Source organism: Acanthisitta chloris, unplaced genomic scaffold, assembly GCF_000695815.1.
Source record: "Acanthisitta chloris isolate BGI_N310 unplaced genomic scaffold, ASM69581v1 scaffold23481, whole genome shotgun sequence".
NCBI classification, from domain to species: Eukaryota; Metazoa; Chordata; class Aves; order Passeriformes; family Acanthisittidae; genus Acanthisitta; species Acanthisitta chloris.
Genome location: NW_008654686.1, coordinates 123,169 through 142,380, shown reverse-complemented (window position 1 = coordinate 142,380; position 19,212 = coordinate 123,169). Strand labels below are relative to the sequence as shown.

Below are 19,212 nucleotides of genomic sequence, written 5' to 3'. Positions count from 1 at the left end.
TCCTCTCTTGAGGCCATTCTGCCTTCCAGGTAAGGAATTTGGGGAAAAATAAAATGGAAATAAAAAAACCCACATTGCTTGAAAGTACAATATCAGATTTCACAGCTCTTTTAGAAAGCTCATTTTCTTGATGCTCTGAATTTTTCCACATGTAGTGAAGGAAAATAATGTGAGTAAAGGTGTTCAGAGCATGTTTATAGTAAACCACACTAAAAGCTTGTATCCTTCAAAAAAAATAGGCTCCAGTTTAAATAAGTAGAATTTTTTTTTAACCTTTGCTTCAAATCCTTACAAAGGAAACAGTGCACAATGTATTTGGTCTAATTTAATGTGACCCCATTACCAATGAGCATCTCAGAGTTAATGTTTTAAGCATGGTTGCTGTAGAACATACTGACTGTGCTCATATCCCAGTGCAATAGAGCTTAATTTGTGCTGCAGGATCATATCCATGAAATACCAGGCATTGGAGCAGAAGGAGGCATTTCAGACCTGAGCACCTACATTACTGTCCGTGAACAGGAGAAATTATTCAAATTTTAGCTTTCACAAATTTAATTTCCTATTTGTCTCTTTGCCACAGCATGAAAATATAGTTGTAGGGTATGATTTAGTACACTGGAATACTGCTTAAGCCCCCAGTCTGACAACTTCTTCTATTGTGACCTTGCTGTGACTTTGATTTACTTTTGAAATAGATGGCAGGTCTTCTAGCTTTGATTGTTCCTGCCGAAAGACAGGCTGGTCTTTGATCAGTTTAGCTTTGCTGTCTTTTATGTAACACAGTAAGTCATTTAGCTGGGTGACAAAGGAAAGAACACCTAGATCTGAAACCACCATCGTTCTGGAAAGGAACATCTTCAACATGTTGCCTTAATTCTATTTCATTCGCAGTTTTTTATTGATACTGTTTTAGCATTTCTAATCACATTATCACATTGGTAAAAGTAAATCTTATTTGCCAACTTTTAAAACCCACTTCCCTGAAATGTGAGACAATGCTGTATAATTGTTTTGCAAATAAGTCAAAGGGAGCTGAATCCTGATGATATGGTTATGATTTAAACTTTTCACGATGATAGTTTTCATCACATATTCTGGAACTATTTTCTCTCTTAGGATTACTGTAACCATCAGACTGGTGTTTGTTGCCTGCTTTCTCATGTGTGTGTCCCATGAGCATCACAGCCAGGTTACTAGGTGGAAATGGCAGTGTCTCATCTTTCTTTATGGAGCTAGTCCACAGACACTTGCCTAGAACCTTTAGAGATTTCAGCTGCACAGAGGAGAAAACATTACCTCTCACTGAAGGAACTGCAGTGACTGAATTTCAGTGTCACTATGTGTAGTGTGGTGTAGTGATGCACCAGAGCTGCTTATCAATGCACTGTGGGAGTTAAATAGATCATGTATCATTTTGCTGCCCAGTAAATATGAATGCCATGTTTACTAAGCAAACAGATGAATGTGAAATGTACTGTTTTCTGCAGAAAATGTAAATGATACTTCTCCTTTTGTCTTCCTTTCTCTTTTCTCTCCTCCTCTGTGTGGGATGCCCTTGTTGGGTCACACTGTTCTCCACCAAATAAAAGGAATCTGCAGCCTGCTACATAGGAAGTACAATTAGTCCGAGGGGTTTGGCAGTTGTTCTTCAGGTGCTTCAGCAAGGTACTCCTGTCAGGTTTGAAGCATCCAGCATGGGGCTGGTGGTGCTCTGTTGGCAGTTGTATACGGGGACGTTGGCTGTCAGGGCCTTTACCTGAAGGCCCATGCACACCTGGCCATGTGAAGTCACAGGACGAGGCTCCCCAGACAGTGACAGTGTCTCTGTATCTGCCCACTATTCTGTAGTTATCTGAGGTTTTGCTCATGTGCCAGAGCATGTCTGGCTTGGCAGGGCAAGGCAGTACAAGGTGGCCCAAGAACACACCGTAGTGAGGCTTTTGCTGCCTCCTGCTCTGGGCTGTACTCGGTGGCTGGGCTCAGCACAGAGCTTGCCTTCTCTGTGAGCCTCTGTAATGCACTGAGCAAACATAAAGTTAGGACTGTGTTAATTTTTAGTCCCTCTTAACTGACTTTAAATGGTTGATACAGGTTTTTCCTGGGAGAACTGGCAAAAAGGCTCAGAAAGGTGTGCTCTGGGGAGCAACCCTACTTCCTGAGCAAAAACCCATCCTCTGTCTCCAACACAGTGGAAATCCTTTCTTGACATTGATGTTAACAACTATTGTAGACAACCCTGGTGCTATTCATCTGGAGATTAGTGTAGTTTAGCATTGATTACATTTAAATCTTGCCTGCCAGATAATTGGAATCTTATTTCAGCCATAGTTTACTTAAGTACTGGTACTCTAAGCAGAAGAAAGGAACATTTTTTTTCAGAGTTTTGTAAGAGTTACCTAAACGGGACATTATCTTAAAGGGAGATCTGCAAATAAATGAAGTGATCTCATGATCTACAGTTAGACCCAAGCCTGAGTTCATTGTTGGGTTGCAACTGAACACAGCCCACAGTCACAACTGTTGAGGTGTGAAACTTGTGGTTTGACAGAGGAAACATTAAGGAGCTCTGCCAGACCAAAGCATTAAAATCTATCCCGTCCTGCTTTCTTTGTGGCATATCTGCTGCCCTTCTGCTTTCCATGCTACCAATTCTTCCCCACGTACCAAGACTTCCTCAGTTTGTACCTGGTTAGCAGAGTGGAGGGAGTTTTTTGTTTAAGTGGTCAGCAGATACTTCTTTTATATGTTCGTGAAGTAGTTTGTAGAGCTGAGACAGTTACCCATACAAGTCAATTGATGTAACAGAGCATGCAATGCTATTTTGTACAGCTATGCTTTTACAATGTGATGAGAGAATTATAAGATGAGGTAGTTGGTTTTTCACAGTACATTTGAAGGGGCAAATAGAGTTACAGTTAGCTTTGAGGGGGCAAATTTGCCATTTTCTGCCTGTTGCAATTTAGTGTTTGGTATATAACCAGACACTAAAGTTTGAAGGCCTATTAAGTGTAAATCTGCTCTAACCTGTGCTGCTCAGCTCTGATTAACAACATGTGTTTTTGAGAGGATGCTCAGGTGACTCTGCCTGCAGGCTGGAAGTGACACTGCTGCACCTGAATCCTGGCTCCTTTGTGCAGGCTTTTGCTTGAAAGGGGAGGAAAAGTGGGTGGAGGTGATTGGATGCAGAGGTCACTGCTTTGTGTTCTTGCCTGTAAAGTCGAGCATAATGTGTCCCTCATTGGCAGGCACGGTCAGACAGAGGAGCTAGGACAGAATAGTCAGTTTAATCACTGTAGTTTGGTTTTGGCCATGGGTTTTCTGGCATACAAATCTCTGCACAGTGGTAGCCAGAGCTTGCTTCCAGGAGTAAGTGCTTTTCATATGTTTTGTAAACGGAGGAGAACAGGCTTTTGCCAATTTTTTTGTACATGTGTATGTGACTTTCTGGTTTCCTAAATTAGCTCTTTGTTATCATACCAGAAAGTCAGTAAAATATGTGTCAGATAAGTGAATCAGTACGTTGGCTGCTGAAAGAAATCTATCAATTATAATAACAATTATTTCCAAGATCTGATTTCATAGCAGCGTTTTTTGATTAGGCTGTTGCCATTAATACTAAATTTTTTGTTGTTCCTGTGGCTTGCTGGTTTATTATGCTCTCCAGATAGGCCTGTTTAATGCACTCTAAAGGAAACACAGACTACTGTGAGTTTATTTACAGTGTGTGACATACTACTGCTCAGAATTAAGTCTTATTTGAGCTCAGCTTAAATCATATCTTTTGTAGAAGCTGCAATCCAGAAATAATGTAGTGGTACTAAATGGTGATTTCACACAAGGGGTTTTGTTTGTCTGAGTGGAGGTTATAAAGATGTTCAGCAGTTATAGAAATAATACTATTTGTGACTGCTTACGATGTCTTATGAACCAAAGATTTCCTTCTGAGGAGTCTGAACAGATTAATTTGTTGTCTTTGGTCAAGCAAGGGAAGCAAATCTGCCTCAAATTACACACTTCTAGAATTGTCTGTAGTCTGTTTCACACAGATTGAATTTCTGGGGAATTTCCCAGTTTCAGGGATATCAATCCTCTTACGCTGTACAGTATGCTGTGGAGTGACACCCAAACCAGACAGCTGGCAACATCTGCACATTGATTCTGTGGTGCTGTGTTGTGATTCTGCTGTTTTGATAACTTGTTTTGATGACTTGTTGAATTGAGTAATTTGTGGTGACCTTCCTGCTTGGTATTTGATATCTCAAATCATGTGATTTATTTTTTTGTGTGTGTGCATGAATTGGAATTTTTATGCCATTTATCCCAATTTATGTTGGCACAGAATGACTTTTGTGTTTGGGATAGTGGAAGAAAACATGCAATGGTTTATAAATTAATTCCAATTTGATTCATTCCAATCTATTTGCAATTTAATCTCATGATTGTTAAAATATAGGAATAGAAAATAAAAGGACTTTCATTGTGGAGTATCCTTTGCACATACAGATGGCTTTTGTGACTGTCTTAGCTTTTCAGCAGTAAGTGTTTCATGTGTCACAAGGGCTAAACTTTGGTCTTGAATCAGTAGAGAAAACTGCCCTTGAAGATCTCCATGTACTACCATTTCTGGGAAAGTCTGGCCCTAAGAAACATGAGGCAACTCCTTTTACTAATGAGAGTTTGTCTGCAGGTATTAGAAGATGTAATTAAAGGTAATGCCTGTTAATTAAAGTCTGTTAAGTGCTCTTGCCCATGATTTTATTAATTCAGTGGCCTGAGGTCATGTTAATTCAATCCAAGACCTTAAATGTAAGGACCCTGATGGCAAACACCACAACTGAGGAATTTGTGTTTTTTTTTTCCCGAAGTTAATAAACTTGTCAGGAATTTACTCTTGTGGATAAATCCATTTATCAGATGCAGAACAGAAAAATAAAATGGGCAAGGGCAGTGCTGGAATTTGCTTTTAAGGAGTTTTATTTCAGTCTGTCTCAAGGTCTGTATCATGTCAATCTTCAGCTAGAAAGACAAAGCCTTTCATTTCTGGATTGTAATTAATGTTCAGACTTTATGCATTAATAGTGGCCAGCGGGAGAGAGGAAATTGGGAGGGGGGATAGGATATAGTAGCCCTGTCTCAGTGCAGCCCATACTGAGTTGCTGGGTCAGGAAGGAAGCTAGCTGCCAAAATAGTGTGTATTTTTTTTTCCAGTCTTTGGTAACTCCTGGAGTTCTCAGACATATTTAAGACTTCTCTGGTGTCTTGCTATCAAATCCACACTTGTAAAAACATGACTTTTGCTGTTATGATGTTTGTATTGCGTGGACGTTTCTGTAGGGACACAGACACAGCTGACTGAACTGCCAGAGAAAGGCAAACACAGTTGAAGATCCACTGTTTACAATCCTGGTGGTGTGTATGACTGAAAAGAGCCATGCTGGTTTGACAAACATTTAGTTTGCATGTGTTAATTTGTACCACTTTCAGTTTAGGCTCATAAGTGGTTAAAATAAAGAACATTCTTGCTGACTGCATGGACTTCTGTCAACTGAGAGCAGAGCTGCAGTGCTGCTCTATAGGCAGACACTACGTCACGGTGTTATCTTTGTTTAGCTTGTCTGTGCTTTATCATGTTGCCTAACAGTTTAAATAAAAAAAGAGAGGAGAAAAAAAAAAGGGACTAGTATGAATAGTTGTAAGTAGAACTATCTGAAAGCAGCAGATCTGGAGTGCCTTACACCAGCTGCTGACTGGGACAAAGAGGAGCATTATGAGAGGCACAATAAATGTGTTTGCTATCTCTGCTCTCAGTTGCAGGGCAGACACAAGCCGTCACAGTAATGAATTTTGAAGACTGGAGTTTGGACTTGGGGAATTTTATAAAACACAGTTGTTTTATCAGAGTGTTGTCTTGCCAGCTGTGTGATGTGAGTCTGGTTTCCATGGAGTGTGGTCAGCTGGGGGAGACAAATCTAGTCCATAAACCAGTGTTTGGGGCAGTAGTCTCCTCTGTGGTTTCTGCCTCTCTGGTTTAAATTCAAGTTTGGTAAGGAGGAGAGTAGTGGCAAAATAGTCACCATTTTATTAAATAAAAAGCAGTTTTAGCTCTAATCAGACTTCCAGGCTTCATGAGAACTCCTGGTGCAGTACAAATACAGTACATGATTATGCAATTTATTCTCATGAACAATGCAGAGAGATTTTCCTCCTAATCTTACCCTGTTGTCTGGACTCTAGTTTGACATTGTTCTCTGTTGCCTGGTGTAGGCAGGATAGGCTGTACAAGACGCTGAGCACTGGCCACTCAAACCCTCTCATCAGTGTCTGCCAGTCTGTCCTGCAAGAGACTCACTGCTCTGACCTGTTCAGAGTTTTGTTAATTGGATTAATTTTGGCCAAATGGCCTTGTGGTACTGCTCAGATTCTGGTATGTTGCTAAACTTCTTTAAAGTAGGTTTCTTCCAGCATACAATAGCAATAGAATTTTAACCAGATTTTCTACTCAATTTGGATGTTAATATGTAAATGCTGTTGTTACCATACATATAGGAAATGGAATTTTATTTTTTTTTAAACAAATCCCGTTGAGGTAATCCCGTTGAGCCAATCAGGTTCCTAACTGCTGTTTGAGGGGGAAAGGAGAAGTTTCTAATTTACTGAATTGAACAACGTCTAGACATCTTTGTCTTTTGTAAACACCCAAGTTAGCTTTACATGGATATTTAAATTGCCTGTGTTCCTGTCAGGAGTTGCTCAGAAGTCAGTAGGAGTTAGGTGCCTACATGGAATTTGTAATTGTTGTAATGGCATTTTGTGTTTGAGTCTTCAGAAGGGATTGGAGATCCTGCAGGGAGCAGAGTGATTGCGCAGGGGTGGGAGGACAGTATCTCCAGCCTCAGGTGGTGAAAGTTTAATCTTTTGACATTGGTATTGACTTACTTTCTTTCAGATAGAAGTGAGGGATATTCCTCACAGAGAGGAACTGGTATGATGTCGTTTGGTTCTAAAATGTAGAATGTGAACACTAAATAGGTGGAGTAGAGGTTTCTACTGGCAAAATACAAAGGCTGAAGAAAAAAATGCAGAAATTTACTGATCTGAAACTATTTCCTATGAGAGGTTGTTTTGCTAAAAGCCTCTCTCGGGACAGTGAAGTGGTTGTGGGGGCTTCCCAGTTAGCACTTTCGGTTGTGAGGAACAGGAGAGGGTCTGAATGCCTGTCCTAGAGCATTTGCAGCATGGCGCAGTTTTTGCTATTTAGAGCTGAGATGGAAAGTTCCTATTTAGATTTGGTGCCAGAGTCTAATAGAAATCATGGCTTGTGGTGTATTATAGGTCAGTGTATATTTGCTAGTTTATATTATGCTGACTAAATTGGCAGAATGCTTATTTTTACTGGTAAACATTCAGGAGGTTTTCTCCTCACTCCTTCTTTTTCCAACAAAATAGTATTTGTCCGTGTGGAATTAGGGCAGCATTTTATAAATCATCTGCCTCCATGATGATGTGAAAATGTGTGGTGGCATACAAAGATTTCCATTGTCAGGTACCTCAGCACTGTAGATGGAGTTAACGATCCTAATTTTAGGTCTGGAAATTATGGCTGTGCAGAAAACAAAATGCTTCTGGCAGTGTAGGAAAAATACAAATTCTAAACTCTAGCAAAAGCAGCTATTTCAGGGATCTTACCAGAATGGGTAGCCCTGGCTAATTTAGCTCCTCTCCAAGCCCCTGATGGAGCCCCAGAAAGCATTTTTTTAAACATCTTGAAATCCCTATGAGGTCTAAATATGACCTGTGGCTGTAAGGATGTGAGTTCCAGTAAAGTCCATGACTGCTGTGAAGTGCAGCCCTGTGCTTCAGGCTATACATGTAGTGAGGCATTTAATTGAAGTGGGAAAAGCACTGTGGTCACACTTTCATGCCTGATTACTAATGATATGTCAACGTGTTTATGCACAGCCAACTCTATCACTGCTGCAATTATTTAGACACAGCTCCCATATCCTGTGAATGGCCTTTTCTGCTAAGTGTTAGATGATATAAAAACTTAGAGTCTACCACCACTCTGCCCAGTTGAAAATTAGCATTATCCAATTGAAACGTTGTGATTCCTGTGCTGAAGAATTGTGCTCTTTTGATCATGGCTCCAAACATAGCTTAAAAGTATAGAGAAGGACATTTGAGGACATACTTAAAACTTGCATCAGCAAGTTTCAATTTTTTCCCTAATTTTTCCCTTGCATAGTTATACACTAGACAAGCTTGTTTTGGACAGCTTTTTATAAAAGGAGTCATCTAAGAATCTGAACGTTTATTCAGTTTTAGATCTTGAATGTTTGGCATAAATGTGAACTGTAGCCCTGGAATTTATAACCACAACCATAAGAAAAGGAACAAAGCTCATTTCACTGCGAATACTCGTGCTTTGCAGAGTGAGGTAATCAAAGCCCATGCTGGAATTGCAGCTCGTGAGAAGGAATGCTTCTGAGCAGAAAAGCTGTTGCAAAGATGCGTTAGCTCAGCCTTTCAGATCATCTGGGGTGACCTGCCCCCTCTCACGCTGCCTTTTCTCAACTGTTTGTTCCAGCATAAAGCACTAAAGTGTGGCTTATGATGCCTTGTTTATGGTACAGCCATGTGCCTGTGCAGTTTGGGAAAGGTTGGGGAAACTTTTCTGCAAGCCTGTTTTCAAAGCATGTTATTTTACCTCTGTTTTCCCTGCCGTGGTCACTCTCGCTCGCATTCTCCCGTAGGTGAAGCAGCGCTAAGAGGTGAGCCCCGAATGCAGTCCCTGCCCGTGTCCCCTGCGCTCACCAACCACCGGACGGGGCCTCCTCCCATCAGCCCCAACAAGAGGAAGCTCAGCATGGACCAAGGGGACGAGGAGCTAGACTGTGAAAACGACCACGTCTCCAAAATGAGTCGGATGTTCAATCCACATCTGTGAGTGTCTCCTGCCTGTTGCCCCTGGTACACGGAATGTAGCGCTGTGCATCTGTCTGCCCGCTGCAGTCATGCCCTGGCTAAAACTTTGGGCTAGATTTTTCCTTTGTTCCAGCTTGTATGGAAGATTTGCACAAAAGCTGCGGCGATTAGATGGGTTTTCTTGTTTTCTTTTGTTTTCATACAGCATGAAGTAACAGGAATTAGCTCAACGTAACTATTTATAGTAAAACATACGTATTCACCTTGCAATTTCTGAAGTATTGTTCACTTGTTCTTTGTAATCTGCTCCTTTCACTTCCCCCGATTCTGAGCGCTCTGCGGTTGGGGGTGGGGAGGCAGGAGGAGGAGAAACAGAAGTGCTTTGCATTTTTTTGAGGCCAGGAGCTTGTGAGCCAGCTGCTCCGTAGTCTGCCTTGACAACTGGGCAAGCTGCAGTTGTTGTTAAACATTACTGGAGGGATTGCACGGCGCTCTGACAGTCAGATGTGGAATGTGTCCGACAGGTAAGGTGTTGATGAGTTAGGTGCATGTGTTGGGCAATCAGCAAATGCCATTCTTGCTGTGTTCTCATTCCTGGGAGTGCAAGCCTGGTTGGCACGGAGTGCAGGCTCAGAGAATTCCTTTCATTCCTGCCCGGAGGAAGCGATCGGAGCGGTTCGGCAGTGCTGGGCAGCTCCGGAGCCGAGCGCCTGGCCCTGCTGGCTCACGGCATTCCGCGCATTCCACGCTGCTGCGCGCTCTTGTGTGCAGTCATAAGATGTGGACAGAGGTATTTATCCTCAAATAAATCACCACAGTGTTAGTCAGAGGCTGGGCCTGTAGTCTGCAGTCTTGGAATTTGTTACAAATCAGGAATCCAGCGCTGAAGTAATGCAAAACAATAAAAGCTCACAAGCAGAGAGACTTCTCATTTACAACATACCTCGTTCTTTCGCCTGAAAACTTAACTATTTATAGCCTTTCTTTGGAGCTGAGAGTGCTGATGTTGGCAAGCGCTGTGTGCTGCGTTTCTGTGCCATACATGCCTGACACAACTGATGAGATTTATGGCATTTTTGAAATGTTACGTAACTTTATGGGAAAAAGTTTGATGATTTTTTTTTTTTTCAACTCATTTTCTAGTGATGAAATAAAACACAGCTGGCAGTTACCTACATTATAACACTTTATACAGTGGAGGCCATAAAAATAATGAAGTCTGAACCAACAAACTCGTGCAACCAAGATTCAAAACTAAAAGACACAGTTATTTCATGTGATCCCTTAGGTATATGTCAAAGCTATCCAGTGTTTTCCAGTGTGGTACATTTTTATGATTTTACTCTGTAGATTCTTTCTGTCACTTTGTATACAAAATGTGTATCTTTCCTTCTTGTAATACAAAGCACTGGTTTTCTGTCCAGTGTTCATGTGACTTAATCTGTTTCAATTAAACCAGCTCCTGCAGATGAATTGTCACCTAAAATAACATCTCTGGGGCCATCTTCTTTTCTCCTTTATTTTCTAAGCTTGTTCTGGCCATAAGAAAATGTGCTTTCAACAGAGTATTATAAAAACTGAAATTGTGATGCATCTGAAATAGCTGAATATCTGTGTATTTCAGATACATCAGAAAAGTTCCCAAACATTCCCTGAATTTTACTCCAATTTCCTGCCACCACCACCCATGAAGTTCTTTTTTTCTCTGTTTTTTGTATTTTTCCCTCTTTTTTTGGATTATGACATTCTGGTTTAACAATAGGAATGGATTACTCGGGCTTTGTGGAACTGTCCTAAGAACTTGGTTTTGGACATGGCAAGTGTGTTGTAGAAGCTTGACTTGTTCGCACTAAAGGAAAAGAGAGTAGGCTTGGGAAAAGAATTATTTCATGGAACACAATAATGGCAGTTATTGTAGGGACTTGAAGGTTCTAGAAGTGTAAGTTTGACAACATTCAGTTTAGAAAACTAAATCTGTAAGAGATGTGTAGCGTGGAGACTAGGTGCCATGATACCTTTGGTGATATCAAAAACATTTCTGCGATTCAGACTATAAAGATGAAGTTTGAGTCTATTTTAAACTGTTCAGGACCAAGTCCCCCGAAAGCAGAGAATGAAGAGTTGGTGATATGAAACCTGGGCACAGCTGCTGTGGTCAATATTAGGGCTGCAGACTGCACATCTCTGCACAAAGCAGTGTGTAAATCAATGCTCTGCTGGCTGAATGCCTTTAGTGATTCCCAGTGTCCAGATGGGCAGATCGTTTTCATTTGGAAGTCAGTGCGTGGAAGACAGAAGTCTTTATAACTGCCAGCAGCTCTTGTTCAGGCATTTGGGCCTTTGTGAGGGCACTGGTAGAACTGGGAAGCAGTTGCATATTCATCCTCTTAACACCAGCATTTTGTGGTCGGAAATGTAATTAAATAGGACAAGAATTGTGTGCTTGGTTCGTTATAAATGGCAGAACCTTTCAATAGCAATTTGATCTTAACTCTTAGGTAGCAACACCCACTGTGCTTCAGTGGAAATTAATCCATTTAAATGCTTGGGGTGTTTTGTTAGAAATCCAGTTACGTCAGCCTTTTGTTTGGAGGCTGAGTGCTTTGAGAGATTCTCTGCTCAGGTGTAACTCCCTGTAGTATCATCTGTGAGTCCTACTTGGGAATGTTTACTTTTATCGTGGAAAAACGCAACTATTGGAGTACAGTCTCTGGAGTAGAGTGAATCAAATGTCCTGGCAAGCCTACGAGGGTTCTGAAATATGTAATGGAATTCCTGTGCAAAGAACAATTTATCAAAGGTGGTTTTTCAAAGGAGAGAATTCTCAGCTTTAGGATAATAAAATATCGCTTGGGACCTTTGTGTGGATTAATTTTAAAAATCAGTCTGTGATGCTGCCTCCCTTACTTACATGTACCTACACAGCTTCTGTATTTTTGTGGTGATGCAGACTGTGTACATCTATAAGCTCCTTGGCTGGGAAGAACGAGTATTTCCAACCCCAATTAAAACCTAATGACAGGTACATGGAATTCCTTCATTTGAGTTTCACACTCTCCTGTGTGTCCCTCGGATGTTTTATTTGAATGTGATGCTGCCTCCCTTACTTACATGTACCTACACAGCTTCTGTATTTTTGTGGTGATGCAGACTGTGTACATCTATAAGCTCCTTGGCTGGGAAGAACGAGTATTTCCAACCCCAATTAAAACCTAATGACAGGTACATGGAATTCCTTCATTTGAGTTTCACACTCTCCTGTGTGTCCCTCGGATGTTTTATTTGAAATGCATTTAGTCTAATCTTGCTGAAGTCCAAGGTGCTCTTTGCTCCATAGTTCGCTTTCCGGTGCTCCGTGAAGGAGAAGGGAGCAAAATGTTTGCGGCTGTTCTGAGGAGTAATCTTCTCTTGGTTTGTGTCATTTAGAATTTGGCTCTTTCTTGCAGTAGAGAAAGGTCTGCATGTGAATGAGGCACTTCAATGTGTATCATGCAAAATGATGTGCGATTTCTGACATAACTTTCTACACCCAGACTCTTCTGTTTCAAATTGTTACACTGAAGAGTCATGCCAATCCCACCATAAGGCTCCTGCAGTGTGGAAGCTGTCCTACACCACCAGTTTTTTTACCCTGAATATCCAGTGGTGTTCCCTCATTTCAATGACACTGTGATAGAAATTCTCCTGGCATCCTTTTTAAAAAAATCTGCCCTAAAAATGACTTGTATTCGAAGACCATAAAAGAATTCAGGTTCGAGCAGGCCATTTCATCCAACCTCCTCCTCAGAGCAGTGTCAGATGTGTCTTCTTTCAGCTTGTAGTAGCTCAAAGCAATAAATTTTGAGTAAGATCTGAACTGGTCCCTAAACAAGGCTCCTTATTAGAGGAGGACTCTGTCACCTTCCTTCCTTGCAATTCTCTGAGCCCAGCTGAGAATGCAGGGTGGAATTGTTCTGCAGAAAATCAGGTTCACATTGTGGCAGAGGTTCCAGCTCCAGCAGGGCTTGAAAAGATGCAGAACTGGCTTGCAGAGGTAGTGTGGGAGTTGTCAGAGAAGTTCTTTGCTACTAACTGCTGCTTTTTGGGTTCCAAACTTCATGTGGTATTAAGAAATATGTTTGCACTGTCATTTTGTTGTGACAAATTGGAATTAGAAGAAAACCCCAACACACAGCTCAGAACACCCAAAGTGTGTCTCATTTGCTGAGTGAAGCATCTTCACTCAGCCCTCTGTGCACAGATATGCCCTCAAAGGGTTTTAGGGTTCATTTGGGGCTCTCAGAGCAGTCCTGCTAAAGCTGAGCTCCTGTATTGCTAGTGGAACTGATACAACATGGTTCTTGTTGATTAGAGGACAAAGGATCACAGAGGAGGTTTCAAACTGGTTTTCCTACTTTTTTTTCTTTTCTTGCATGCATTGCTTGACTGATGTCTGAATGATGTATTTTCTGATTTATTAATGAGGATCACACACTACACAAAATTACTCTTAAATTGTTTCCAAGAAATGTGTTAAATTAAACCTTCAGAGGCAGACTAGAAAGAGCCACCATATCTGAGTTAATATTTAACACTGAGTTTTGCAGGAGTTCTTAGCCAAGAGGGAGTTTCAGAAAACACTCCAGGCCTTTTCAGTTCAAGCACATGTGGAAGGTTTGTTGTGAACAGTTTCAGGGCTAAAAGCTGATTGATAGCTTATCAGTCCTTTGCAAAAAGACCTATCTGTCAAAATTTGGGTATATGGTGAAGTATCTGAAAAATTAGGCAATGTTAGCTCAGGTGTCTCCTGCACTTGCAAACAGAAGGGGTTTGTTAGCCAGCTCCAGATTTCTGCTTCCATATCATGTTTTCCACTTTCATTTTCCATCTTTTGTGAAGGAGCATAACCCTTCCATAGTGTGGCAAGGCTCCAAGCTGCCTCGTGGGGGGAAAAGCTGTGTTAGCATTTGCTCAGGGGTCCCAGCACCCATACAGGGTTTGATCACCCCCTTAGGGAAGGTGACCAGGGGCTGGTGCATTCAGGGATGGGGCTGATTTGTACCCCAGGGTAAAAGGGAAATTTTGCATTGTGTGAATTACCATATTGCTGCATGGGGTGAAATTCAACGCCAATCTGACAGCAAGAGGCAAGAAAAGCACCGACAGCCTTTGCAAACATATTCTAGATGTATATCCCAACCCCATGGAAACAAAGGTTTAATCTCACTTCTTTCTATTTAACCATTTTCCCAGATGTTTCCTGCAGTTTGACAGATGTGCCTTTTACTAGAAAGTTGTGCTCTTGAGAGTTAGAATGTTATGGACACGGTTGCTATAGACAATGACTCTGTGAGGGTAAGATTTGGAATAAAACGTTACATTAATTTCTAGTTGAATCCGTAGTTTTGTTCCCCAGGCTGGCGGTGCTGGCCGAGGCCCCTCCTGCCACTCTCCCTGCTGCTGGGCCACAGGCACAGCCTCGCGGGTTTAACTCCTTCCTGCAGCATTGCCGGGTGGTGGCTGCAGCACAATTCCCAAACAGGGATCTGGGGGCGAGGCTTGTCCCGAAAGAAAGCGAGGAGAGAAATAAAAGGGCTTCACTGCCAGTGGAGCCTGGAGGGTTTGACCTCTGTGATGTGAGCGCTTCGCCCGTGGGGAATGCTGGTGGGATCTGTGCACTCTGTGCTGTGTGTGGGTCACACGAGGATGGACACACAGTGCTGGTGGATCCCGCTGTGAATGATCCTGCTGTAGATGGGCTCTGTGTGGATGGATCCCGTGAGGGTGGATCTCCTTGTGGGTGGATCCCATCTCCATACCTCTCGGCTCACACCAAGCCACCTCTGCATCTCTTACTTACCTGCACCAACTCCACATACAAGCTGCAGCTCCTCATTCCTGATGTCAGCATTGTTCCTGAAGGACAGGGGAACTTGCACATAACAGTAGTGGTCTGTGCTGTACCTGTGGGCTGTGTGGGAAATGGGTTACACCTGCCATGCTGTACCTTTGGGGCTGTCTGTGGGAGATGGGTTAAACCTGGTTCACAGCACTGACCTTAGCACGGGTTACCTGGTGAGGAAGGAGAGGGTCAGTTTGGTAAGCCATGAGAACAGTCTTCAGAGCATCTGGGGAGAACTGACATGCTCCAGTTACTGCTGCACGTAGTGTTTAATGTGGCACAGATGTACTGTACTCTGTAAGTAACGGAGGAGTTGCACATTGCAGTCACGTTACAGTCCATTTCCATGTTCCTGTCACAGTCCTGCCTTTAGTCCTTGTCTCTTGGAGTATTTTGTACCATGGGTGTGAGCCATGTGAACATGACTATGTCTTGCTGTTTGAATGATGCTTCATGAATCTCTTTGTCACATTTTTAATCAGTATCTTTCATTATTCACAAACCAATACTTTAAAAGGAGGGAGGGGAGTAGAATCCCCAAATATTTTTTGCTTGTGCTTTGCTTTTCTAACTAAAGTCTCCCTTAAACCAGAAGCTGCTGTGAGAGGAAACTGTGGATTGCAGAATGTGATGGGTGACTTGGTGCCTGAGCTGCAGAAGTGCCCTCTAAACACTCAGCTGCTACTTTTGGGGTGGATTTGGTTATCAGCTTTTCAAAGGCATTATTTTACTATATTGGTGGTGCAATATACAATGAAGCTGTTATTGTATTTATAGGGCTAGATGTTTCAGTAATTCAGATTTTATTAGCAATTACAAACAGCTTCAATCAAGTTGTGATGAAATGCTTATTCCTTTTATAAAGCACTCCATGAAAAAGCCCCATTTCTTCAAACCAGTTATTTAAATACTGTTCTCAGTCTAAATGCCTAAAGAGCCTGGGATTTTTGAGAATTTCTGAAATTTCTGTCTGAAAGTGAATTAGTGTACTTTTTCAGCTTTTCCTGCTTCACATCATCTACTGTTCCAATTTTTATCTGATGGATAGAGATCATAATTGTAAGCTTTAAGGATCCAGGCCCTTTCCCCTCTTTCTCATAAGACTCACTGCAGCTGGACAAGGAGGCTGTATAGTCCCATCTCCTGACAATTTGGCACAGTTAATTCCAGCACTGTGACCTTATTTTCAGGGACTTGTGTTGTTAAAGCTCTTACTAAATAAACTTGGTATTCTCATGTTGTTAAAGAAGAGTGATTAATTGAAGAAAATTATTAACCTGCTCTACTTTAAGCTTCAACCTGATGCAGTCTTTTAGGTGATGGAGCTAAGTAAAATCCCATAAACTTGTGAAAATTTGGGGTCCACAGATTGACTTAAGCTGGTACCCACTTTCGCAAAAAGAGTTCCATGGAAGGCACTGAGTGATGAACAAAAGTTTTTCCAAATAAAAGAGTAGAAAATATTGTAAGGAAGAACCCAGTGAATCCTCTAAGAAAATGTAACTGCCATTTTTTATTTCCTCTGACAGTCCTGCAAGGTTTCACCACTGAGTTTCAACACCACCAAGTTTTCCCAGAGCCTGCAGAACAGACTGACGTACCCTGGCAGTGTTGCGCACACATGTATGTGGCTGATCTTGTTGCTCTGGGACATGACCCTCTGCTGTATTTTCTCCTGACGTTGGCCTGTAGTGTTCTCTGTGTGATCATAAAGAGTTTTTAGGGTATTTTCCAGTGACTTGGTATAAAGGGTTTGTGCATGTGCCAAGTTTGACTCAAAAGGATGTGAATATGGCTGAATTGTAAAAGCTGCATGTGACTCAGCCCGTGACTTGGTAGAGCATAGGAGGAAATGTCTGCCAGAGGTGTTTGGGTGGCACTGCAGTGGGTACAAATGAAACCCTTTACAGCTGCCTCTGAATCTTTCCAGTAACCTCTCTGACCTTCAAGCTGTTTTCATGGAAGTTTCTTCGCTCTTCCCCTATACTGTCAGATTTTTCTTCCTGCTTAAGTTTGGAGTGTCTCTTGAACCTCATTTTTTATCCTTTGCTTTTCTGGACATTCTCCCCATTAAGCAATTCAAAGTGTCTTAAGGACTTGAAACAGTTCAGATTTGGGCATGGACACTTTGAGTTCCCCTTCCAGCAGTGATTTGCCTTTGTGGATCCTGTTCTGTTCATCCCAGTTATTTGCAGTAGCCTTTGCCTTGCTTTCCAGCTGTGAGCTTTGACAGGCTCCCTCTACTTTCCTGGCTTTGTTTGACTGTCTCGGGAGAAGGTTATTGTGCCCCCAAACACCCAGGTACTATGGTGACTTCTGTAGAGTTTACTTTTGAGCTAGAAATGAAACCTTAGTTCTGGGTCCTGACTGCTAGCTGTAGTTTCTGGTGTGCTTTGGTATGTCTGAGTTTTGCTGTTTTACTGAAACTGTTTTCCAAAAAAAGGTGGTTTCCAAACTGCAGTAGCAGCATCTCCTAAAGATAGACAACATCATCTCTGCAGAGCCTTTCCCAGCTTCCCAAATGTTCATGTCTTTTGTCTTCACAGTTGGCAAAAATCTTTACTTACACAGTTTTCTAGTGTGTTGTGCAGGTTTTCTCAAAGGCAACTGGAGCTACTGTTGTTCTTTGAAGAGAGTTATGGGGAGGTGGCCGAACCAGATAAATCTCAAAGGTTTGGTTAATTGACCTCTCTCCTTCCCAAGAACTGCACTGTTCCTAGGCAGGAGCTGGGAGAGGGAAGCCAGTGTTGCCCCATTGCAGGTTAGGGGACCAGAATGTTCCTCCTCTTTGGTGAGAGGCTGAATACTTCTTGTTAATCCTTGAAAACTAAATGGGAGCTGATGGGAGCTGTACTCAGCTGTTGGTTCCCACCTAGGTAGGGTTAAACAAAACTCTGAAGACATGAAATGGGATTATGTTTATGCTCCAGAAATCACTGTGCATTTTAGGAAACCTTTTATGATTACTGCAATGTCCAGTTATACCTAGACACTTGTTACTGTGCTAATACTGAAATGCTGGAACTTTCTGTTGTTCTAGCTGCACTTTCTGAGCAATTAATGATTTTTAAAATTTGTTTCGTTTTCCTAACAGGCTAATTGATATTTACAGCTACCTCAGCAGAGTTAATGACATCACTTACCCTTTCAGAATTTTCCTGTATATTTATTATATGTTAAAATTTTGTTGTTTGCTGCTCAGGTATGACCTCACATAAAAGCTCTTCAAAAAACTATGTAACTTTAGGATGAGCCATCAGGTACACCACAAAAATGAGAACCTAAACATAGGAGTTGGAGTAAGTTTGGAGCTGAGCAAGCAGGCAGGAGCAGTGCAGAGAGAGAGAGATTAGTATGGAATTGTTTTCCCCCTTTATTTTTAGAAGTTGAATTCAGATAACCTGCAGTCTGTACCTATGGCAGTGAGGTCACCTTGCCATCGTTTCTGCATTGTGTATGTTCACATGTGTTCCTGCAGTGACATAACGTTTCATTTAGTGAGTCCCAGAGTTTTACTGAGGGGTAGAATGAGCGATTGCTGCTACAGAGCAACCAGTGCTGTGGTTTAAAACAGTCCTATGAGTGTTGGAGCAAAGATGGCCAAACATGAAAAGAAAAAAATCCTGTGAGAAAAATCAGTAGGATCTGAGATTGTGTTAATTGATTTTACTGTACATTAGATTTAGATTTCAGTTTTGTGGGTTTGGCTTTGGGTTAAGGTCTTACATCATGCGGTTCTCTTGCATTCTTTCATTCTTGGGAATATTAAGCCTTCAGGAAGGGAAGCTCATCTGTATCAGAATGTTTGTGCTTGGTGCAAGCAGTAATGGGACACTCCTTTATGCATTTCACAACTATTAATGATTTCTTTCTTTTACCATGAAATCTGTTCTCTGGTTGATTTCATTTGCAAGCAACTCTCTGCTCCAAGATTTGTCTCTGAAAATCCTCTTTTGATGAGGATAAATATAGAAGGTCTGACTGGTGTTTGTTTATATGTAAGATTATCCTATTTCTTGTTAATGTGTTCTTGATGGTTTTATTTTGACTTCTCATCTGAAAGCTCTTTCCACTGGCTGTAGCTCTAAGCTGAAAAAAACTTTAGTGAGTTTAAATTTTTTAAGGGAAGGAACTGCGAATTCCAATTAGGAGTGGGGAGAGCAAGGAAAATTGATGCGGTTGGTACATGCTGCTTTGGACTCTGAAAGAACTTGTGTAAATATGATGCTTAGTTCTCCAGACTGCGCCTGGTGCTCAAGGTGGAAATTTCAAAAGAACAAAAACCTCCTTTCTGGGAGGAGTTTAGTTTAATTAGTGGTGGCTGGAGAAGCTTTGAGGCAGTACTTAAAATCCTGGGTGCCTCTGCTGAGCTGTTCGTATGTAGCCCGAGGCAGAAAGTGGAG

At 41.7% G+C, this 19,212-nt stretch overlaps 1 protein-coding gene across 1 annotated transcript in view; it reads left to right on the top strand.

The window, feature by feature from the left end:
* VGLL4 (vestigial-like family member 4) overlaps positions 1-19,212 on the top strand; it is a 44,464-nt gene that overhangs the window by 12,012 nt on the left and 13,240 nt on the right. The window contains exon 2 of the mRNA XM_009083645.1: positions 8,757-8,946. Coding sequence (XP_009081893.1) covers positions 8,757-8,946 — 190 coding nt within the window. The remainder of the gene's footprint in view (positions 1-8,756; positions 8,947-19,212) is intronic.